The sequence below is a fragment of the Gadus chalcogrammus genome, chromosome 9 (genome assembly GCF_026213295.1).
Source record: "Gadus chalcogrammus isolate NIFS_2021 chromosome 9, NIFS_Gcha_1.0, whole genome shotgun sequence".
NCBI lineage: Eukaryota > Metazoa > Chordata > Actinopteri > Gadiformes > Gadidae > Gadus > Gadus chalcogrammus.
In genome coordinates, this window is record NC_079420.1 from 16,656,928 (window position 1) to 16,682,230 (window position 25,303).

Here is a 25,303-nt window from a genome sequence, read left to right on the forward strand (position 1 = left end):
CATCTTTTCGTTTGTTTCGTCCAGTGGCGTTTGGGCGGCTAATCAACTGCGGTCCTGTGCTGAAGATAAGGGGCGGGTCTTGTAGACATTGGTGTGGTACTACCCTGGTGTTGTGAAGTAGCCGGTAATCAAAGTGTCGGTCGTCGGCCTGATTCACAACACCAGCTGCAGCGCACACACCCAACACACATCTCTTCTTCTTCTTCCGCTGGGCCTGTAAGTCAGATGGAAGGACTTGGGCAGATGGGGGCTTCAGGTTCCCACGCATCGCTCTGTGATAAAGCTCCTTTACCAAATGCCAGCGATGATTTATGCCACAGAAAAATAATAATTGTAAGCTGCGTCTGGATTCATAAATGCAAATCTTAAAAATACCACTAGATTGTCAATAAGTAATGGGCTGGTGAAGAATTAGTTATAGCTGATGATGTTGTAGCTTGGCCGTTTCCTCTTGCTTTTGTGTACATAGCAACAAGAATAATGATTCTCCTTTCTATACTGTTCCTTCCCAGTCTTTGCATGGATTGCCTAAGAGGTGACTTTGTTAGGATAAAGGACCTTCATATTCCTGTTAACCTATCAAAGACAGACATGGCGACTCAGTTCAAACAGGGACATTCACTTCCTGCATCAGTAAAATCATGCGAATACTGAACCATAAAAGGCTACCAGCAAAAGCATGTCAAACATCCAGATAGTTAAGCATGCAGAGCATGTTAGGTGTTCAACGCACGGAAGCGTGCAAATTATTCAGCTCTTCATTTTGCTTCAGTGGTTTCCTGTAGCCGCCACCATCAAGGTCAACACCTTGATTACTTCCATTGAAGTGAAGGCATCAACTACTCACCCACGTAATGTCGGTGAGTAAGCCGAGTGTCCCTACCCAGGCGCCTGTCACCTGATGAACGTCAAGGGACACCGTCGTTAAGAGACTCAACCCAGAGTTAACATGCCTGACTAGGTAAACAATCAAGCTACTTATCGCCCTGCTGTAGAGCCTCTGGCAACCTTCAAAAAGCAATTGTATTGGACAGCAATAGATATGAAGTATGCGTATAAAATATTAAATATCGGAAGTAAAAAATCGGATTCCTTAAAGTATGCTCAGCAGTCGGATCGTGTTAAAAAAACCTCAGCCTCACAGATGACTTGACAAAAGAAAAATGCAAATACATGTAAAGGCTTTGGTTTAGTAGAACCCCACTAAAACAGGGTGACAGTATATGTTGTAGGCATTTGTAAGCCAGGTTTATCGAGTACGATACCCTGTCAGCGCACATTTCAGAAATGCGTTAGCGAAGAAACATTACCGACAGTCTGTTTTGTAAACCTCACATACTTTGCAGAACATTATTGGAAAATGGAAGTGGAAAATTAGTGATTCAAATAAAATATGATAACAAAATGCATCGAGTATAATGAGGAGGGTTGGGGTGATAGAAAATAAGAAAAATTATAAAGATGAAAAGTATATTGAAAAAATAATTATGAAACATAGGCAACTGAAAATTTGTCTTTTTTTTTATTTGAAAATCATGAAAAACAAAAATATGGAACAACAAAACAAGAAAATGCAATTCATAGTGTGTGTGTGTGTCTGTGTGTCTGTCTGTGTGTGTCTCTGTATATATATATAGTCTCAGTTCATCAACACTTCCATCTGCACCAATCTGGCATTGGTGTCTCCGGCCATTCTGTACGGGATCATCCCAGCGAAGGTGATCAGGGCTCTGGCCTGGCTGCGCATTTGCTGTAATCACAAAACAAATGAAAAAAAATACATGATGGAATAAGTCGCATAATCTACACATGCTTACACAATTTATGTATTTAACACAAATGTGGAATGCAAACAATACACATACATATTGAAACATACAAATTAATTTAGAATTGTTTTTGAGATAACAAACCCCCCCCCCCCCTTCTCACCATGTCCCTGTCCTCCATGCTCCTCTGGGGTCGGCCTGGGGTCCCCGTCGACGCCCCCTTCAGGCGCTTGTACTGCGTGAACAGGATGTTCATGGTGGCCAGCAGCACCTCGGACAGGTTGTGACGGACCTGGAGATCCACAGAGCAGATGGGGCCGTGTCAGGGTTGTGCAATGGCCAATTATATTGAAAGTATACAACAAAACGTGATCTCTGCATTTGAGCTTATAACAAGGAGTTTGGAACCAATCCCTAGCAGCCCTAGGAGCATTAACCAATCCCTAGCACCCTGAGGCAGAGTCCTGACGGGTCTCACCTCGTCACTGAAGTTCCTGAAGGCGGCGACTCTCTCCTCCACGCTGTCTTGACTGAGTGGGAGGAGCTTCAGATGCTCCATCACCTAACGAAGAACAAATTATGACGGAAGAGTCAAAAGTGAGCGGTAAAGGGAAGTTTTACATTCGCACACCCCCCCCCCCCACACACACACACACACACACACACAAACTGGAGCAAATGCGAGGTGAGTCTCTCCACGCTCGTCGTGGTATGGATGCGGTGGTACTCACGTCGTAGGCCCGGTCGATGTGGCCGGCGTGGTACTCATCGAAGAAGGTCATGAGGTCCAGCAGCAGGTAGAAGGTGCTGTGCACAGACTTCTCCCCGGCCGTGCCCTGTGAGCGGTACCTGGGCCAGAGACAGCCGTGGAGACACACCCGTGAGCCTTGGGATCTGTTCATGTCCCCCTGTGGCCTGACTAACAGCTAGCTACTGTTGTGGTTTTGTTAATGAAACCGCTACCAAAGTACTCTGAGCTCTAGCAATAGTAGTCTGTTAACAGCAAACATTGACCAAATTAGATTAATTAAATGACTGTAACCATGAGGGATTGAAATGGTTATAAGGAGTGAATTTATGTAATTTCACCATATGATCCAGAACAAAGAAAATGACCTGCAATACAATAGTGGACTCAATACTTTGCTGTTCTTTTTCCGTTAATGTGCTCTTGTCTTGGCCATTGTTTACCGTAAGTATGTATTTCATCGTGCGTGTGTGTGTATGTCCTGCTTGGTCGTGGGGGTGTGTGTTCACCTCTCCGCGATGGCCAGGGCTGTGTTCTTTAGCCTCTCCTTGTTGGACTGGGGAGCGCTGACCTGAGCAATCACTGGACTGAGCAACCGGTTCATCAGCCCCAGCACCTTATCTGGGTTCTACAAGGAGAGCCACATCATCATCATCAGCCCCCGAATCATCACAGGCGTACTATAGGTACAACTGGACGTATGGAGGGGTAAAGACTGCAGAGTCTCCTACCTTGGCCAACTCGTAGAGTTTGACTGCCTCCTCAAACAGGCCCTTGTTCTCTGCTTCCAACGCCACCTTACTGATGATGGCTTTGGTGTCTCCGGCAAACTTGTCTATCACGCCGGGCTGAAGAGGAAAGGGGGGAGGAGGTCAATGTGAAACAGAACAACCCGTGCAAAACATTTCCAAGGAGTAGGAGACAGGGAGCGTGAAATGAGAGTCCTCCTACCTTTCTGCTGCCATCCTTCTCCAGTCTTCCCAGCAGCATGTCAAACTATCCATTAAGGAGAGAGGGAGAGAGTCAACAGTCATAGACACACACTCTGGATCCCTAAGAATTGACACACAGTATATCTTAGAAATAAATCTGTGAATAATTCTTGATATGATTTATTCATGTTTAAAATTATTTTGACCTTGGGTTGAGAAGTGTTTATTGTCTGTTCCCACTCTTCTCATCTTATCAATGCCAAACGTGTGCTACTAATATTTATCCATGCAGTGACTTTGATATCAACCATTTTATTCAGGATGTGGCCTTGATATGGCCAATTAAACATTTTGAGATTCTTTCAGAAATAAAATGATTGATGCAGTATGAAAGATAAACTCAGTTAAAACCCTATATTACTGCCATGATTCCCCGCAGTATAGTATGGTGTAGCGTGTGGCTTTACCTCACGGCTCTCAATCACCAGCTCACTGACGCAGCGCATGAACATGTTCTCTCCCTGGCTGTCCTTCTCATTGCTGTGGGGAGGCAGACACAAGGAGCCATCAATGCTTACGGATCACCGTCGTGAACACATACACGCCTGCAGAGGAGTTGATGGCTCAGGAGAGAGTCCTCGGATAACCTGAAGTATATTAGAAGCACTTTGATTTCAGTGGGTTCTGCGTGTGCGCTGGATCAGTTACCGGAGGAAGTAGAAATACTGCAGGGCCTCCCGTGGGTCTGTGGACTCAAACTTGCGGGTGTAGAGCATGAGCAGGCGGATGAAGTTGATCCGGCGCACCATGGGAGGGTCCCCGGGCTCCTGGCTCACTACGGGGGGACACCACCAAGAAGCAGAAGGGATCATGCACTGTTGTTTACTGGTCATTGAGCATCGCGCCGTTGGCTTTAATACAAATTGACTAATGGTGAATTCCTCTTCAGGTAGACGGCATCAATGAGCAGGTAAGGATTAGGTCTGCAGGTGGACCGCAGACATTGGGGATCGAACCCAGAACCGTAAGGCTGCGAACCAAAGGCCCTAACCAGCGGACCGTTGCATTGTGTGGTGTATATATAGGGTGAGGGTTGGGGACCACTCACAGAGTTGGGCGCTCTGGCCTGACGACTTGAGCAGCAGCCGCAGCTCGTACAGCACCAGCGCCACGTGCACGCTGTGGCTGCGCAGGCGCTCCACGCGGAACAGGAAGGCCACGGCCGCCTCGAACTGGGCCGTCAGGAACAGCACCTGGAAGTAGAGGAAGGGCTGCTGGCTGGCCGAGAAGTGGGACTCCCCTGGTGGAGGAAAGGGAGAGCGGGGCGGAGATGAGACGCTGAGCCTCCTGGGAACAGGGTTCCTATTAGAGGCTCCGCCCGTCTCATCGGGGTGGAGCCGTCCTTCACATGTGCTATGGCATCCTTCTCATGATCGGTCTAAAACATGAAGAGAATGGACAAACTACTTCTGCAGACAAACCTCAACCAATTTTGGATTCACCTTTCCAATCTAGAAGTATGGACTTCACGGGAAATATAACCCATAGTATATATAATGGCAATACATTTCACCCTTTTATACTAAGTATAATTAGGTCAGGGTAAGGTCATGTATTAGTGACATCAATATAAGTGAATGACTTCTACATTGTGCACACTACCGATAGAGAGCATTGGCTTTTTATTTTTTGCAACATTGCAGGTACTGAGTCATCAAATTGGCTTTTTAATTAAGAAAAACTCTTAATCCCCACTCGCTGGCTGAAAAAGTTCCCTTGCATGCAGGAACATTAAAAAGGGCGAAGCGTGTCCTCCATTTTAAAGCCTTATCTCCATGTTCCAGCTCTTTAGTTTCCAAGAGGAAGAGAGAGAGCACGAGAGAGAGCTCAAGAGAGAGAGAGCGAGTGAGCGAGGGAGAGAGCGAGAAGGAATGAGAGGGTAAGATGTAGAGGACGAAGGAGAAAATAGATGGCGATAACGCAGAATGAGTAGAATATGCAAAGAAAATGATGCTTGTAATCAAGAATGATAAAGGAGACGGAAGGGTAAAGGAAGGAGAGGGGGGCGAGCCGCGATGGGGGTGCGCAAGGAAAAAGTGACACAATTATGGCGACAACAGAGCGAAACAGAAGGTGTCAAAAAACCCTCCGGCCTTTATTCCCTTCACAGCAGGGAATAAATCCCTCTCTCTCATCCCCCGTCCTCTTCACAGCAGCAGACGGGGGACACGGCCGCTGAGGAGCAAGAGAGCAGGAAGAGAAGAGAAGCAAGCTTTACCACCTGCTGAGAGCAGCAGTGCTACAGAGAGAGAGAGCGAGAGCGAGAGAGAGAGAGAGAGAAAGAGAAAGAGAAAGAGAGCCCTGTGTGGGCTTATCTATGTGGAGCAGCCGCAGCAGAAGATGTGCGGGCTAGGGAGTGCCCGGGAGAGAAAACAAGTGCTCCTACAAGCTGTCGGAGGGAAAGCTCTGAGAGCACCCTGTGTGTAGGGTCACAACACATCCACAGAAAGACACATGAAGGCACGAGCATCCGTCCATTTTCTTTCAATCCAAGTCGTCTTTGACTTCATTTTCTGTCAGTTGTCATAATATTCAAGTCCCTGAGTTGAGCTATGGACTTTATAGCTCTCAGGCCTCCCTAAATGTTCCCACTGGGTTTCTAAGCTCCAGTGCTGAATAACAATGATAGCATGGGTAGGTGGAGGTGGAGTATGGCTGGGTGGGAGCGCGACAGTAGGGAGAAGGGGGATGGCTGGGGGGTGTTCTCTCCTTACCGTAGTCCTCCAGCAGCTGTTTCTGCAGCTGGGGCAGGGTCAGTCGGTCCTGCGGTGAGTTGCTGCCGTCGTCGTCGAAACACACCTGGTTCAGCTGTAGGGCACAGCAGAGACACGGCTTCAGAGACCCCTCCCTAGCCGTGGGACGGCCCCTTGTGGTGAACGCATTTGAAATGGAGTACGCTCGTGTGTTCTTTGCATTCGAGCAATCCCAGTGGTTGAGTTCCTCAGCAGCGTTAGCATCACGACCTGGTAGCCGACGTGGAGCAACAACACCTCAGCTAATATGCTTCAACATTGTGTACCGCCTTAAACGGTAATTGACCCATCAACAACAAGTGCATTAGCTACACTGGACACATTGTGAATATGGCTGGCTGGGGATTATGGCGCTTCAACTCGTGTTGTCAGTTTTGTGTCGTGCTATAAACGATGTGTTTACGCTAATGTCTTGTCTTCTCTTGTTTCGCTCATCGCCGTGTGCGTAGTGAAGTCGTGGTGTGGGAGACCAGCACGTGGGCGAAGGCGTCAGCCGACAGGGACCTTATAGTAAACTAGATCAGCACCTTCAGCCAGAGGTAGTCCTCCGTCTTGTCCGCCACCTCCCCGTGGTTGTCGCTGACGTCGCACTTTCCGATCAGGCAGTAGACGGCCCTCTTGTAGGGGTCGGCGCTGTTCCGCAGGACCCGGCGGTAGTGGAGACGCAGCTTGTTTTCCGATGCCGGGGAGAGCCTGGGGACCAGGGGAGGGAGAGATGGGATAGGTAGGCGGGGAGGGAGGTGACAGGCGGAGAAGGAGAGAGGAACAGATGTAACCGAGACCGTAAGGAAAACAATGTCAGAAACAGCCATCATCTCCCGACACCCGACTTTGATTTCTGGGCCATGGCTTCCCAGTGTGGTAGCTATGCCGATGGTAGCACGCCGGGGCTCACCGTCTGTCAGGGCTGTTCATGTACTCCTGGAACCAGGCCTTGAAGTCCCCCAGCTGGTGCTGGGCCCTGTTCACCACCTGCATGGCTGCATTCAGGTCCCCACAGCGCAGGCAGTAGTAGATGACCGCCCACACCGGGTGACCCTCCACCTCCCCGTCCTGCACCCAGAAATCACCCTCCGTCAGAGAGCCCGTCTAACTCACCCCATTCATTTATCACGAGTGCATGGGTGCTGTGAGCGTAGGTCACCTGCATGCCGGGCAGTGGGCCGGGCAGTTTAATGTTGAGGAAGCTGCGGACCAGTTGGTACGTTCCAGGCACCCCGCCCAGCTGGGCCTGGTGGAGGTTCCCAAACACCGTCACCATGGTGTAGTTCTTGTAGCTGCAGCGGGGGAGGAGACACAGAGGCATGAGAAGACCATCCAAGGCAGTACACACACACACACACACACACACACACACACACACACACACACACACACACACACACACACACACACACACACACACACACACACACACACACACACACACACACACACACACACACACACACACACACACACACCAGTTCTCCAGGAAGCTGAGAGCCTGGCGCACAAAGGCCATCTGCATGTCCACCGCCGTGCGGCTCTTCAGGGTGTCTTTAGCCGGCACCAGCAGCACGTCAGTCATCTGCTTCACCATCAGCCACATGTCTGACACGTTCTGGGGTGGGGGGGGGTGACAGCACAGGGAGACAGTGACAAACTGGACTGAACTCTGAAGCAATTATGCGAGCCGCCCATCCACCCTTTTTGCTATAATAGGGTGCGCAACACTGCAACCAAACTGGTTGTAAATTATTAATATGCTGAATGTAGGGCTTGTATATTTGGTTGTCACATCGCAATGACCGCCGCCACTTTGTGGTCCTTTGCGCCCAATCTCCCCTTTCCGACTGCTATTCTTTCATGGCACTATTATCCTGTTACGCACGGGTTAGGTTTAGATTGGATTTGAGTTCCCCTAAAATGATCTTACTCCGTCTTTATTCCCACCGCTCTGTCCCCTGCGGCGGCTGGAACACCTGAACGTCCCTTTGCGTTCCTAAAGCGGTGTCTATGGATCTGTCCATTCATAGGGAGAGAGGCGTGCGGGCGGCGGCTCCCACCTTGTCGTCGATGCTCTCCACCACAGAGGCACACAGGTCCCCCAGGTTGGGCTGAATGTGGCCGTTGACGATCTTCTCGTTGAAGATGTAGATCTGAACGGAGAGAGGAGGGTGAGCAGGAGGAGGAGGCGGCGGCCAGTTTAAACCAAACGAGGCCATATTGTTCCCACCCGCGGCTCCGGGCGGGGGGGGGGGGGGAGGGGCGGGGGAGGGGCGGGGGCGGTGGCAGCTGCTTGCACGGCTAGGGCTGCCGGGCGAAACGCTTGATGATGAAGAACAAGACAAAGAGGACGAAGACGTTGAGGAGGTCATTGAAGAAGACGACAAACACCAGGAGCACGACGCCGCAGGCGATGTGGCGGCACATGGTCAGAGGGTCGGCTAGGGGGGAGGCGGATCGGGGACGGACAGAAAGGGGACAGGCAGAGAGACACTGGGGGCACGACAACGAGAGTCTGAGGCTACAATAGGGTGACAGGGATCAAACACACATACAGCGAGGGAGGGTAAAGTTACAGTGGATGAGATGCAGAGCTTTGGCTAATCTTTATACAATGCTGGGGAAATTACCCAGAGTGCCTAGCTCTCACTCCAATCAATCAATATGTTTGATCCGTTGCCGTCTCGCAGGCTGTGACCTATTTTTTAATATGGAATGTAACATGTGATTTATAAGGCTTCATAGAGGAAGGGTTAAATTGACACATTTTTCTCATAACGGACTATTCTGTTTGCATTTTAAAAATATATAGGATGACATCCAGTAACTACAGTAGCTAAATACCTAAATATATACTCTGCCCTCATTTAAATCATGCCATATTGATAAAATGAAGATTGTTGACCGTAATGTGATGATATTAGTGTTTTTTAGCAGAAACTATTTAATGAACCCATTTATGTTTTTGGGTGGTGGGGGTGGTTTGTATCGAGACCAGACAAAAGAAAAAGAAAATCTGCAACTAAAATTCCTTTCAACCACAAGCAGGAAGCCAAAATATATTTATAATAATTAAAGCGTGAGGTATAACAAGAAGGGAACCCACCTGTCGTCCATAGGCCACTTCCACACTGTCCAAGGCACTCCTTCCTGGGACCCCGACTTCACTCACAAAACTAGGCTGCAAGACATACAAACACAACATGTCAAGGTCTAGGGATAGGCCTATACACAAGGGGATTTCGATCCCCAATTAAATGGTTTCCCAATGCTCAGGGAAAAAAATATACAATACAATCGCCAACACACTGACAACTACCAACACCAAAAAACAACAGAAAAGATTGGGGTTTGGTAAGGAGACATGGATTAGGAGCATTACTTAGAGTATTAAAGCTGTACATCAAAACAAGTCTGTTTTGGGCATTTGGCAAGAGATACCAGAGTGAAAATTTGAAAGTGTCTGAATAATTTATCATAGAACCACATTTCATTTCAGTTCCATGGCCATCTGCACATCAGATTAAGAATTATAATGAGAAATGAACACATTGTATTAATAATGAATTGGACCAGTTGGGTTGCTCTTGTAAAACAGATTTTTAATCTTAAATGTGTTCAACCTGGATGAAACATTATTTTACCTCAATGAAATCCGTATGAAAATTCATGTTTGGAAACAAAGTGCAACAGTTCAAGAATATATTATTAACCCCCAATTATAGCATTACTTGACCAACACAAGCACCTATATTTATTAAATGGATATTCCTGGGCATTAAAAAGGTGTCCACGTCTGATGTTTTCCCTTTCGTGTTTCAGACTAAGCAGCTGGCAGCAAGCACATTAACCACAAATAAAAACTTTGAAAGGCTTTCTGATGTATGAAAGGTCCCATTGAAATAAAGTATATTAATACAAAAAAATACATAGAGATCTAATAGAGGGTAGTCAATGTGAATTGACTACCAATGTGAAATGGTGAGTGCATTTGGCACGCCGTACCTCCACATCCTGACTGAAGTCCAGGGCGTCCTCTCCGGCCCCCAGCAGGGTGCGCAGCACCTGCTGCTTCACCTGCTCCCACTGGACCAGCATGGACTCCCGGTGGTACTCCTCCGCCAGCAGAAAGGTCTGAGAGGGCAGAGGGCCGACGGGAGAGGCCGGGGGACATGCATGGATGGGATGGTGAGATGGAATAGTAGAAGGAATGGGGAGGGAGGGAGACCGAGGGAGGGAGAGAGGGAGAGAGGGAGAGAAAACATGTATAAGAAGGGATGTTCAGCAGGAAAATAACATTTGTGGTCGAGGAGTCGAGACCTCAAATGGTTTCAGAGCCGAGGCGACTGGGACGGATATTGATGCAGGGAGACGAGGGAGACGCAGCGTGTCGGCAGCACGCTGACACCGTTGCCGGCAGGTGTGAGTTCATATCTTCAGGTGGGTCCTGATTAAGCGCAGGCTATTTCCAGATCCTCTCAGCCGACCTACGGCGCGCTCATGTATGGATAAATGGCACGGCAACATGATACCCACATGCCAACGCTAACCAGGTGTACAGCGAGTTCCCGGGGGACGCCTCCCCACCCATGGGCCGAGCCAAGTCTATTCTGTCTCTCCTCAGAGAGTTGGGAGATAATGGGAACATCAGCTAATTAAGCGGTGCCACTCTGGAGGTCAGGAGGAAACAGAAGACTACTGCAGAACGAGGAGGAGAGGTTCTGCGAATACAGATGAGAGCCAGTACTTGTTCATTCCTATTTGACCTATACACGCAGTGGGGAGGCAATAGAAGAGGATGATTGACCTAAAATACATTTTTCAAAATAATATATCAAACATGTCTGTGTGCATCAATAAAAGTTTAAATGTTGTGTTTTATATATAATAGCCATCAACATGTTCTTCACTGATTTGCGTTTAACTAGAAGAACTAGGAATCATATGTTAATGGCCATGTTGGATGCTTGGCTGAGGCACCACTAAATCTGAATTTCTTTCTAAACTCATTTGAGGATTAGTTGGTATTGTGATTTACCAAGACCAAGTCAAATTAATTTAGAAAATAATATGTAATAATATGATTGATGGTTTGGATTGACATCAATTCATCATTCATATTTCACCAAAAATGTCATTGCAAATATTTGACATGATATTTGCCATCAACAGTCTCTTTACAGCCAACCTTCAGAGAGTTGATGCCTTGGCCTCGGGGCTAATCATTTAAAGAAACAATGGAATGTGAAACATGTTTATATAAATCCTTTTGCACTGCATATTAGCCTCTATACTACTAACCTATCTCCCACACCAGGGTACAAGCTATTCTCTGTCATCGACAGCGGCCAAGAGCGATGGAAAGAGAGAAAGAGAATGAAAATGCAGGCTAATTAAACTCAGCTCCTCTGAGCGCTTCACATCAGGGGAGAAACCATTTCACAACGATCCCCTCAAGGCGAGTGTGTTGTAGAAGAAGGCAAGATGAAAATCGTGCCCATCGGTAACAGACACGGTTTAGCAAAACCTGGCTATTTATTAGAAGGGTTCTACATTGCAGCTGACTCGTAACTTGAGGTTAGTCATGAATTCGGTTGCGTTAATAGCATGTTTAGCGTACCCAACATGTCTATTTAATTGCATCTGTCAATAAACCTTGGTACTTAAGACTCGAGGCTGCGTGGTGATGGTGATTCTGATGGAGCAGGATGTAGGATATGATGGGTGTAACAGACACTGACCCTGCGTCGGGACTCCTCGATGGCTGAGAGGAGGGCGTTGTCCCTCTCGTTTTTCAGGAAGCCCTAATGAGACAAACAGGATGCATAGAGGGAGAGATAAAGGAGAGAGAGAGATGGGGAGACAATAAGATGACGTTAACAACTGACTGTAAACAACAATCAAGACATTTTAGACAGGCGGATGTGCTACTCTCTCCGCTGCTCCTATGAAGCAGGTCCTTCACCACCTCAAACTATAGTCAGGACAACAAGAGCCTTCCCATTAATACCCCTCGTTCACACACATCTGCAGGCGTACGGCTTGTGTCCCCATATTTCATGGTCTATTATTCCTTGTGTTTATATATATAAAATATAATTAATTTTTAGCTCGGAGGGGGTGGTAAGAAGAAAGTTAGAAAAGCTTTCGGATGAGTGCCGTCTTAGATGGCCTCTCCTCCATCTCTCTTTTCCTCCGTTCCTCCCCGCTCGTCATGTAATTATATCCCACATACTACAGTGAAAGCCGTAGCTACTTATCCTACTCACCATCAGTGCTTTCGAGTGCATAAGTGGGAGATATGATTTTCTTTCCTCCCAGCGAGGTGTTTAACTGCACTGTTCAGAGGGAAGGGCGGTGAATTGGGATGGGGGGGGTAAGGCGGCCATCTTGAGAAAACCGCAAAATGGTGGCAATTTGTTTTTCATGTCGTCTCTGTTCTGCATGGCTGCATTCTGTCATGCTCAGGTGTTTCTGGATAATCCCATAAGGATGCATGCTTTTTGATTTTACAAGATACCAAAAAAAACGAACCCTACATTTCTCAAGCCTACAATAATATGGATACGACCAACGTGGTTGTGAGTCATAAAAGGACCCATAAAAAATGTATTTAAAAAAGATAGATGTAATGAATACGGAGGGCGAAACAAATGTGTTATCAAGTCTTGCTTTAAATTATTGAAATTACATTTGCAGGATTTGAGCACAAAATAGAAATAGGTTTCCGAAAGGTGTCACGCAGATTCGGCAGCAGTCAATCTAAAATAACACCAGAACAACAAAAAAGGTAAGACCTTCCACCAAGTTGAAAGATTGAGGAAACACGTTGGAGCCTTCCATTCGTTTAAAAACAGAAAATAGGACCACAGGAAGTACATATTAAACCAGAGAGGGCTTGTTTCACACAGGCTAGACTGCCATGGCCATACACCATCATCCATCTCAGATAAAAGCTTGGCGATTAAAAATGTTTTGCCCGTCACGTAGAGAACAGCGGCTTAGGTCAAGCCAATATGATCTCATTATCCCTTAGGACGGTGATCCATTTTCTGAGCTGCCTTCCCCTTCCTTGTATCCCCATTGTGCCATCCTGGTGTTACAGATCGCATCTACAGCGTGAGACCCTACCGCCTAGTTACCGGCCCCCACCAACACCCCCCCCCCCCCCCCCCCCCCCCCCCCATCTTTCCATTAGCTGTCACTCAGGGACAACTGGGCCCCAGGCCCGGCCCACCCTGCCTGGTGCGCAGTGGTCAGAGGCCTCAGGCCCGGCCCACCCTGAACGTCCAGACGCCGAGGAAGCAGGGCAGAGGGTGATCAGGTACAAAGAAATGCTTCTTTTTTTTCTTTTTTTTATGTTATGTGAACGATCATCTGTTTAATAGCCAGTTAGATAGTTTGTTAACAGCCAGCTTTGATTATCACACTCATAATTTGTTATTGATTGATAAATAGATCAATTTAAGAAGGGCTTAAATAATTTAATGGGAGAAATTGCATTTCTCCCAGGTATCGCTTTGTCACGTTTAGAACAGCTGTGCGGTAACCGAGACCTGTGCTTGTCGGTTTTCCGGGCATCGCCATTTCCTTTCCTGGCCACTTATTGAGGCTGTGCTACTGTTCAACTCACAACTGAGCATACATGAGCATAACATATTTCCCCAGTCAAGCACACCCAAAGCTGGAGAGAGAGAGAGAGATAGCGGACCTAACATCTATATGTTGAAGGAATGTTTTTTGATTTCAGGTTCATACTTCTTTCATTGTGCCATATTAATTACACTGAAAACACAGACTTCCCTCCTGACGGTCACCCTTCCCCTCCTCCCCGAGGCTGACAAAAGCTCTATATTTAACTGCCCTAACCAAAGGCGACGGGGCGTCCATTTTGACTGGAGAGCTGCATCAGAACAGGGTATATAAATAAGAGTGTAAAGCCAAGTGGATTAGCACAATTTGGGCTTAAGAAAGGGCACAGACGCTACTGTAAACTACACCGAATTGGAAGGCACTAGCCATGCGTTTAGAACATACGGTTGGAGTTTGGTGTTCAGTTATGGCCGGGCTCACTTCCATTTTGTTTTTTTGTGTTAATAATCGTCCACAGTAGTTGTAAAAGGGAGGAATTCAGGACAATAATTCAAAAGCACTTTCATACAGTACAAAATCTGTTTAAACACTTGTCTGGTCAGACAAGGCTTCAAACCCTTACTCCAGTATTGTGTACTTTACTAAAAATAAATCCTTTCTTCTGCCAAAAACCTGCTGGGCAAGCAGCCCAGAAGCTTCTGAGGATTAAGCAAACAAGGCAGCAGAAAAATCCACCAAAGAATAAACTAGAGGAAAATAAAAGGCCATAAAGCAAAACATGAAAATGAAGACAATTCATGTCAGCAGTGATGGGGGAGAAATCAAGAATAGGTGTGTTACGTCCCAATATTCCTTGATGTCCAAAATCCGTGAAAAACAGAAGACACACTCCCTACAATTGAAAGAAGACACCCAATCCCACCAAATATCATTCTGCAACGTTTTGAGGTGACAAATGATTATCGCTACTTTGGATGATAGTGTTGTTCCACATTCATTCACATGTGTACATGTTCAAGACATGCTGCGCACACAATAATGCTTGACATAGCCACACATGGTCATCTTTATATCATGTATGCCCTCATGTATCCCACTTGTTCACTCTCGGTTATGAGTCGCATTGTCTCACGGGGAACACAAAAATATATGGTACCTTGTTATAAAATAAAGCTATGTATACTGTCTGCACAGTGAACCAAGAAATACAGTGTGTCTTGTTATAAAATAAAGCTATATAGGGTGCCACATCATTAAATACATCTGCATTGTTCCTTATCATAAAATACATTTATATAACGTTCCAATACATATAAAATAAAAAAAAATTATATATATATATATATATATATATATATAAGGCCATTGATCATAAGATCAATCTATATTTATAGTGCTTCATCGTAAAATAAGGCTACATTTATAGTGCCTCATCATAAAATAAATCAATAGTCGTATTATAAAATCGATCTTTGTATAGAGCCTTATGAGGCAACTCTATATATAGTGGCTCAACATAAAAACTAAATCGATACATAATATCTCATCATAAAATAAAGCTATTTACTATAACGCATCATAAAATTAATCGAAATATAGCGCCTTGCCAAAGAAGATGGCATGTGGCATGGGATTAAATCAAGAATATAGCCTTTTATTTTGCAGACTCATGATACAAAATTGAATATCAGGAGTAAAGAGAGTTAATAAATATATATAAATGAAGACATGTGCAGCAATTGCCATTTTTACGGAGGAAAAAATTACCGTCCTCTTCATCATACTTCTGTTGATTGTAATATAAGTGTTTTATATTTTAATCATACTTACCCAATATTTATATAATAGGGTAAGGATGCATATACGATGGTCATCTGTCCTCATATGACATGACACAATGAACCTGTCAGCACTAGTGTGTATTGTGTGTGTGTGTGTGTGTAGAATGTACGTGTATATGTGTATGTAAGAGAGAACCCCACCCTTAACTCCTCCACTTCCTGTAAGCATGCACATATCATAATCACGATCATCATTCATCAATTTCAGCTGTGAATAGACTTTTATATTGTCTTCATCAAGTAGGAATTACTTTCATCCTCGCCGTTTGCCTTTGTGACAGAAACAATGTATAAACTAAGAGACGACATACAATATCTATCCATATCCGTATGGGATACTCACGCATGATGAACGCCATGGCTCCCAGGCACAGAGGAAAATGAAAGAAACTATGATTTAGCAAAAAATTGTGAGAGGAAAAAAAGTCAAAGAAGTGCACTCCTGTATGCAGGCCCTTGACAGCCCGGGAGATCTGCATTGCACTCGCTGTTCCTCTGGCACTCTGGCTGTGACAGGACCAGAGAAGGGCCCGCCATTCTGGGGCGTGTTCCCTATGCTCCAAAGAGCCAGCATGGACGTCCATTCGGAGTCTTAAAAAATGAAATAAAAAAGAAGAAGCAGGAAAAAGAAGGCCACTGACTTTTGGTCTGAGCCCGAGAGTGGAGTACCAGTGCCACATCAAGACTCAGTGGAGGTGGTTTTTATCGTCGGAGGGCTGTACCAACTCTCCGTCCAGAGACAGGGGGAGCCGTGAGAATGATACTATGGATTGGTATAGATTTGCCGATCATACCATGAGCCGGCACCCCCCCTCCCTCCATCCCTCCCTCCCTCCTAGCTGCTCTCTCTCTCCATCTCTTCCTCCCTCCTTCCTCGTTCCTCGTTTCTTCCCAACACTTCTGACACCCGTCCGTCCCTCTCAGTCTAACTCATTTGCTTTTGTTTTTTTTAGCTGTCTATGCATCGTTTCCTTTATTTCTTCCCTCCCTCTCCCTACATCCTTCTCTTCCCTCCCTCCCTTAGCGCAATGCAATTACAGTAATGGACCCCCCCCCCCCCCCCCCCCCCCCCTGCCTCCACCACCACCACCCACTCCCCCGTTGATGGCTTCCGACATCCTGTCTTAAAAGGAGGCTAATCATGCTCTTAAGGGTCATGTTTAGTTAATGAAGGGATGGGGGATATGGGTGGGGGGATGAAAATGCACATGCATACAGAAGCTTCATGTGTTTAGGTTTCCTATCAAAGATCGCACATGTACTAGCTTTTGAATGCAGAACTAGTGCGAAAGAAGTGAGCATCATACATGATTAATCCTCACACACAGACATACACCTCTCTTAACAGACACATAAGGGACCAACATACTAGACACAATCATCAAATGTGGCTCCATGCACACACGTTTTCCTCTTACACATACAACCACACACACACACAGCCAAGCAGTGTCAATAGTGAGTCTATCTTAGCAGATGCTCTGTGCTTATCGAACTGTATCCACTTAACGCATAACATCACTGGAGAAGGGAAGGATGCAATAGACAGGAAGAGAGGCAGATGGAAAGGCAGAATATGAAAGGACTGAAAGCCAAAGACAGAGAGAGAGAGAGAGAGACAAAGAGAGCAATGTGAGAGAGCGAGAGGGAGAGTTGGCCAGTGTGAAATGAGCAGAAAGCTAGAGATGAAACACAGAGAGGAGACTTGCAGAAAAAATGAGTGTTAAGGTTTGCTTTGTGGAGGGGCGCCATTTTCTTTATTTTCTTATGCCGACGACACATTTCCATTTTAATACCATCCAGTTTAAGGCCTTTCAGTATCCATTTTCTCTATCCATCTGGCCACCTCTTGAAATAACTGCCATATTTCTGGCATTGGTCTCCATACAGCCAATTTGATGACAGAGAAAAAGTACAAACCCACAACCCTTATCGGCCACATGAACACACAACCTCTAGTTATTAATCTAACACATTGTTTTCTTTTGTGGTCATAACCACTAATCTGGTGTCAGCAAAACCCAATCTGATAGGCAAAGATGTCTTTGGTAATGGATATCTATGCAAAACTCTCAGATTATGTTATTCGAGCTGTTTAGAGATAGGCCAATATCATCATCATATGCATGATAATCCCAAAAAAAATCGGTTAATTTCCAACTGAAACTATAGCTGTAGTGTCCCGGAAAGCCAGGGAAATGAATGGGCAAGACATTTTAGTGAGCAGATATTTTCTGGCACAAGCACCGTGCTAGCCAACTAGCCTTGTGCTCATATAAAGAGACACATAATTCAATAAGGTTACAAATGACTTGGCTGAATGTGGTTAGATTCTTTAATTGAATATATGCTCATCTAAAAAAAGAAACCCATTCAATTTGCTTCTACAATAACCTAGAAAGGGATAACCTAAAACTTTAAAAAGTTTCTCCTGACCAACCAGCAACTTCCAACACTTGGAGAGCCAACTGTAATCCTTCCAATAAAACGGTCCCAGAAACCGTCTGTAGCAAATGTGTTATCTGTTACTCAGCACTCCTACTGGTGTGTGACCCACTTAATAATGCTTATCACAGGACAAAATGCTGTAGAACAAGGACACCGGGCCTGGGAAGTTCTCAAGTGAACTCAAGTGAAACTCAGGACAATTTAAGATGGAATTAAGTAACGGTGCATCCAATTTAAGGGGGCTGGGTCTGAGGCTTGTGACAGATGACTTCTAGTTGGCCTAGCCAAGCTAGCTAGGTGTTAGCCTGGTGGAGAGCTAGGCCAATACATATTATGAAGGATGTTCAGTTGTGATAGTAGATTCATTTTTGTACCCACACTAGAACTACCATGATGTCATTTTTCTTACAAAATATACATAATATAATAAAAAGCTGATGGAGGAATTAGACACAAACGCTTACATGCCTATGCGCTAGTCAAACTGGTAACCTAAATACACCATGCCCCTGGCCGCTGCGCTCCAGAAACCGACCTGCTTTCCTCAAGCAGGACCCAAGTGTCTCGGGTTCTATCTAGGTTATATGTGAACCATGACAGTTCAGCCATATAGACATATAGAGAAGCATTAGCTCCCCTAATGCATGTGGCTCATACTCGTGTAACCATTGTCAAAAATAAATAGTTTCCCTTTGACTTTAAAAGATGAACATAATCAAATATAAGGTATATAGAAATATCTAGGATAAAAGAGTTGCTTCAAGGGTAGATATTCCCTTTTACATTTGAATGAGTCTTCCTGAATATGCTGTGTTCCCCTTACTGTTCTTTATTAACAGGGTTTCCTTTAAAGGGAGAGAGTATGATAGAGAGACACAGAGAAGACTGGACTGAATTCAACCACTCTCAGCCACACACCTACTCCACAAAATAGGAACATTTAAATTGGGTTTTCAGACAAATTCCAATTTTCATGACTGGATTTCATATAAGCCAATAAAAACACGCGAGAGGATGCGTTTTCTTTAATGGTTGAGAGAATTGGTTGCACCACCCTGCTGCCAGAGCCTAAGTGCTCTTCCAGTCAGTCACTCAATTCATCCCACCCACCCTGGCAAACATCAGCCTGACTAATACCAACACAAAGCTCCTAAAACCGAAACCAGAGCCAGCATGACACAGCCGACTGTGCACGAGAGAAATTAAGAAAAGGGAGAGATAATGAAAACAATGGCCCAATGGATGTAAAGAGAGGAGCAGGATTGGGGGAAGCAAGGAAAGTCAATCAAAGGTAACAATGGAGGCGAAATCGGGCTAAAAATGCAAAGGCCGAGACGGAAATGCAAAAAGAGAAGAGGAAAAAACGACACCAGACTGAGAGGAAGATCCAGACATCTGGAGGTTGACTGTGCAAAGAAACATTATACAGGAATGCTACACACGATAAGCAAAGGATGGATAGAGAAGAATGATAACGCACAGAGTGAGAGTGTGAGAGATTATAATGAGGAAAGGAACAACAGAGAAACCACCATGGACTGGTGAAAACCAGTTAACCGCCAGGTTGCCTTGAGTGAGGCACTCAGTAACACCAGGTCTCTACGTTACCCAGAACCACTGCGTGAGAGCCTGTAAGATTAGTTGCAAATCCATTTCCTTACTGTACATATTGATTAAATTAGGTATCTATATATATAAGAGACAGAGGGCGTGATGGAGAGATAGAAGTGCTGTGTCATGACACCCTGGTAACAATTGTAAATAATACACAATCTTTGTAAGATATAAACAAAATAAATAACTGCAAGACATATCTTATAAAGCAATCTTCCATCACAGGGCAATCCATATGGCTGGACAAAGACCAATGGGATAATCCACAAAAGGACAATAAAACAGACGGATAGAAACAGCCAATGTGTAATACATCCAGCATGAGATTGACACAAAACAATAAATTATTGCTTGATTTCAACTATCAATGACCCAATAATATAAATTAATCTTATGAGCCATCGGTACAATTTTAGAGCTATAAATGGAGAGTAATTTGTTAGAAATGGCAAAGTCAACGTCAGCTTTATGTGAGTGAAATGCTTTGTGAGAATTTTGTAATGAGAGCATTTCGATTTTAGACAGTTTGCGTCTCATTTCCTATCAATCAGGACTTCTCATCCCTGATTGGTAAGGGGAAACTATCTTGCCTGTCAAGAAGAGGGAGGGCGTCGTTTTTTGGGTTGTTTATTTTCAAAGTATTGCTCGCTTCCGCTCTTTCTCTGTACAACTCTCAAATCTAAACGTGAGCAGCTATGAAATCATTCTGATAAAGACATTCTTATTTTACAGCATTCAACAGAATTCAACAGGGGCACAATAAGATTGTGGACATTTGTCTTCTGTGGAAGACCATTACCTAAGCACAGCCTTAAATCAAGCTTCTCGTAGATATCAGTCAATATAAAAAAAACATTCATCCCCTCATTTGGCAACTCAAGAAGGGAATTAGTTTTACTCCTGCAGTACGACTGGCACCACAGAAAATCACATGAATATTGATAAGCTCTCTTGTTTCACCTGTATGTCAGTGTCTTTGACCGGCTCCAAGGGCTCAAAGCTAGTGGCAGCACTCAGACTCTCCAACCTCTGAGAGATGTGGAAGATGTCTAGTCCTCTGGAGCCCAGGAGGATGGACCTGAAGAAAGTGAAAAGATACACGGGACTAAATTAACAGTCCTTTTTGTTTCCATTAATATGGAAAAGGAAAACAAGGTCGCTCAAGACTTAGAATTTAAGACTAATAAACAATCTAATATGTTGTTTGGAAGAAAATCAAAGACAAGTTCAAAGCAAGAATAATAAACTAAGTTAAATTAATAGCTAAGGAAAATGATTACCTTTACTTGCTAATCTATGCTGTATACAGTGTATATATTCAGAGCAGAATTCATATTTCTACAGGCATAACCACATGCCAAGGGAGACAAGAGAAAAGTAATGAAGTCTACAAAAAAAGCTTGGAAACATAAGTATATGGTGACTGTACTTCAGAATATAAAATACAACTAAACAAATTGTAGTTGTCCTATTTGGATTGTTTTTGCCTTAGATATATACAGTATTTTAGGCTAGTAGTGGATTTGTTGTGTTGCTTTGACTTTGACTGCCTTTGCAGTTGCACAGAGCTGCCTATGCTCCACACCGGAACCGGACAGGGGAGCTTGTTAGTCAGGACGGAATGAGAAAGCAGAAATGGAATGGGCAAGGATTAATATTCATGATAAGAGAACCTATTGGCTACAACTCATGTGAGGGAAATAACAGCAAACCTATATTTCATGCTGTTTTAGTCAACAGTGTATATTTAGGAATGTGGTTCTTGACTAGGACTAATTCTGCTAGCCAGCAAGTACACAAAAGGTGTTTGTTTTGAAAATGTTCAAGGTTCATGGTAATATATCTTCAAATTAAACCCCATCGCTTTTTTGAGTTAAAAAAAATATATATATATATATTATGATTTCGGTCCCCTGTGAATATATTTTGCACAGTGAGCACTATGGTACTGAAACAGAAAAGCTGTCTGTACAACTGGTCATCCTTACGCTTTGACATCTGCAGCATCCTGAGAGGTGCGGGTCAACGTGCGGGACCTGAGCCTCTCCCCAGCCTGCTGAATCTCCTGCAGGTTCCTCTCCACATGAGGAAGCTCCGACACCGCTTCTGTCTCGGCGGCTAACTGCTCTGCCTGCTGTAGCAGCTCTCCAAAACCCTCGGTGTCCATTGCTCTAGAGAAGATAAAAAATCAAAATGGTGCGGTTGAAAAAAAGGGCGAAGAGAATACTTTGCACAACAGTTCTCCATTTCACTAACGACAAAGTAGAGTTGAAGGAAAGGTTTATTTACTTAATATATAATAAAACCTTAATAAACTTAAAGCTAGCATTGTACATAAAACATGTTAATAACAACAAGTGGTATTGTGTTGGACCATGTATAGAATAATATAAATGTATCGCTAAGAAGATGAGACTTTTCATGTTTACATGTTCATTTCGACTGACAAGAGCGCACATGTGACAGTGAGGTTACATAGCATTAGCCCATGGCATCCTGATCGTCTACATAAGCGACAGACTGTGGCCTATCACGCAATTTAGACAGAGCAAAACATAACATTATAAAATAAAGGGGTTTGGGGAAACTTCGCTAATCATTTATAATACTAGCATTTCTAGCTTTGCTTCGTTAGCATGCGTTGTTAGCTTAACACAATCACTGATACATTGGTTAAGGTTAGCTAGTTTGAAAATTGCTCAGGAAATAGTAATGGGATGTTGATGTATCTCCACTATAAGCTGCAGACATTTAAACAACTAACCTGCTATCTAGCCAGGATTTAATATATTCCCTTTCTCCTCAGAAGATAGCTTGAAACTTGATATTATTATGGTAAATCGTGTATGGTCTCTCGGACAAAACCCGGCATTTCTAAGAATGCCGCTGATTGGACGAGGCCTTTTCTTCGTCTCTAATGTATTTCGTTGTTACGTCCACAGTACAGCAGTACTGCCATCTGCTGGAACACAGTCCGTTCACAGAGTTGGCCTCAGGCAGAGCACAGCAGAGGGGCTTTCCTGCGCACCTTTTTACACGGTTTTATAGGTTTTCGCTTTGTAGTGTGCATTATATTTGTAGTTATGTAGCAGGAGCCATCAAATACATTTCACCTGGGGAAAGACTTGCACAGAGCTAATGCTATGTGGGCCAAGCCCAATGTTCTAACCAGTCTTTCACATAACTTGTATGCAGGGTGTTAAATTACCATGCCTCTGTTGCAATGTTCCTTTAATTTATAATAAATAATTACAGACCAGAGACACAGTGGTGTGAGAACCCTTGTTGGTTCGCAAGGACACAATAGGAGGCGCAGTTAAATATAGACATTGCAAATTAGCTCCCATATTAAATACCACTCAAATAGTCACACTTCAGTTGAACATTTTTCTTTTTTTTCTAATTAAGACCCCTGCTATACAATGTGCCGGTCAGAAATTCAGTATTTTAAAACTCGATGTCCTTAATTATGACATGTCTGCAAAAAACTTTCTGGATAGGAGCACAGTGTGAGCAAGTGGGGCAGAGAAGTATCCTTATAACCAACCTGAATTTGTATTAATTCCTGAACTTTTTTTAAAAGATGGCCACGGATTCAGGGGCCGGAACAGGGCAAGCAGAGAACCTAAAAGAGCATACAATTAAGATATGCATTCAGGAAATCTTGAGCAGGTGGAAGGAAGAATGAGACCAATTATCAAATCTAGAGGCCAACGTTCAATTTGAGCATTTCATTCCACGATAGGAAGTGTTGTGGTGTCGGATGGCCACTACAGTCCACAGATGATGTCCACTTCATGATTGAGGTTCAAGCAGGAGTCTGAAGAATGCTTCTGATCAAGACTCCCCATTATTGTGTTCTGCCACAACAATGGGGGGAAATTACAAAAAATGAAATACTCTTATAGCTGGTAATAGCTTGCAAGATGTTATGGTTGCCTGAGGAGAAATAAATTACTTGCTGAAAGGGACTTTGGGCACTGTTTATTTTTTAAACTAAACATTTGAGACAGAAACAACCCATAAAAGAAAAATGCTTCAGTTTAACTTTGCACCATAAAGATGACCGGTTAACTTATCTTCACTTGAAGATAATTGTAAATTGTCCATCTGGCCAGGGGTGGCCAGATTGTTTAAAGGAACCCCAAATAAACAATACGTACAATGAAACAAAATAACCATAATGATTTTCTAGGGTAAAATGCATTTTGGACAATTTAATTATCAGCATATTTCCTTTAACGTTGGACTTCACATTTGCAAAATAAGAACTTGTAAGCATTAAAACAATTGCAGCCAAATGTCAATCATTCATCTGTGTCACTTCACGGGACCTTCTTCTTTAGGGGTACTGAAAAAGGTCATGTGTGACAATAGTCCAAATGTGTTTGACGGGTAAAAAAAGTGTCACTTCTTCTGGCACTACTTAAACTGGTTGTCAATAAGCGTGCCTTTGTTCTTTGCTGTCTTTGCCTCCAGTTCAGCCAGCTCTTGAAGTCGTTTCTTGCTCATTCCCTTTCTCTCCAACTGCTTCTCAATCACTTTGGCATTTTGGGCGTAAGAGTCTGCAACCTCTCTTGCCTCAATCTCCTCTTCTTCCTCATCGATGGTGGACACTGTGACTGAGCTGAACTTGCCCATGTCTTTGGTCCGCTTCGTCATCATGACCCGGACCTTTTTAGGCGCCTCAACTGGCTTTTGGCTGTAGACACTCGTGTTCCCGTATCCCGAGCCGAACTTTACAACAGCTTCGTCTACAATGAACGTGACAGGAGTGCTCTTCATCTGATGCTGGTAGAAAAGTACAAGCCCACATTTACCACACTTTTTGCGGAACTGTCGCTCGATGCCATCTTGTCGCTTTATATAGACGTTTTCGTCGTCCTCCACGTTGCAAAACTTGTGGGCATGTTTGGCTGCATCAATGACTCTGGCTTTATCCTTGGGCCGCATGGGGAGTTTTTCCAATTGACAATCCAGTACCAAAACCATTTGACCACACAGACAGTAGTAGACGTGAAGTGGTTTTTCCCCATCGTCGTATTCTTCCCTGTCTCTGGTATCCGAACATACAACGCTTCTTGAAACAACTTTAGGCATGTTTCCTTCAAAAGTCCAAACGTAAAAATAAAAAGGAACTTTGTTTCGATGATAAACACAATACGGAGTGCGAATCGTCAACACGGATAAGCCTCTAAGATTGCTTCCGGTGGGTCTCTTTGATTCTCCGAGTAGAAACGTCAAGTGCGTTTGAGTTCTGCTTGGGGAAATCGACGCATCACTTCTGCATAATACGTCTTTGGTATTTTGGTTCTGTTCTTTGTTAGGTTTAATTTATAGGGCTTTGAATCCGTCTGTACTCTGCCGATCGACGAAAAATAGTATTAAAAAATATAGTGTAGAAAATGTGTTACTTGGTCAATTCGCTTGGTATTTGGTATTAGTCTAATTTTAAGTAATCTATATTAGATCACCTAGTAGAGACGAACAAATTCCTCCAAAGAAAAATCACAATTGAAAAGACTGCATATGTAAATCTTTTATACCTTGATTCTGA

The 25,303-nt window shown here is 44.2% G+C and overlaps 2 protein-coding genes across 2 annotated transcripts; both read right to left on the reverse strand.

The window, feature by feature from the left end:
- Window positions 1-1,457: 1,457 nt before the first annotated feature.
- On the reverse strand, window positions 1,458-22,668 carry nup93 (nucleoporin 93). Its single transcript, XM_056599145.1, has 22 exons — window positions 22,511-22,668; window positions 21,735-21,917; window positions 20,707-20,824; window positions 11,992-12,054; window positions 10,256-10,384; window positions 9,357-9,431; window positions 8,311-8,403; window positions 7,726-7,865; window positions 7,407-7,539; window positions 7,158-7,315; window positions 6,790-6,955; window positions 6,224-6,317; window positions 4,558-4,749; window positions 4,158-4,284; window positions 3,917-3,989; window positions 3,469-3,513; window positions 3,249-3,365; window positions 3,027-3,145; window positions 2,501-2,618; window positions 2,248-2,331; window positions 1,933-2,061; window positions 1,458-1,750 (listed from the first exon to the last, which is right to left on the reverse strand). Exons 2-22 carry the CDS (start codon window positions 21,911-21,913, stop codon window positions 1,640-1,642), a joined length of 2,463 nt encoding a protein of 820 aa, XP_056455120.1. The 5' UTR covers window positions 21,914-21,917; window positions 22,511-22,668; the 3' UTR covers window positions 1,458-1,639.
- A 289-nt stretch (window positions 22,669-22,957) lies between these two features.
- steep1 (STING1 ER exit protein 1) lies at window positions 22,958-25,041 on the reverse strand. The gene has a single exon (XM_056599147.1). It carries the CDS (start codon window positions 24,844-24,846, stop codon window positions 24,169-24,171), a length of 678 nt encoding a protein of 225 aa, XP_056455122.1. The 5' UTR covers window positions 24,847-25,041; the 3' UTR covers window positions 22,958-24,168.
- Window positions 25,042-25,303: the final 262 nt, after the last annotated feature.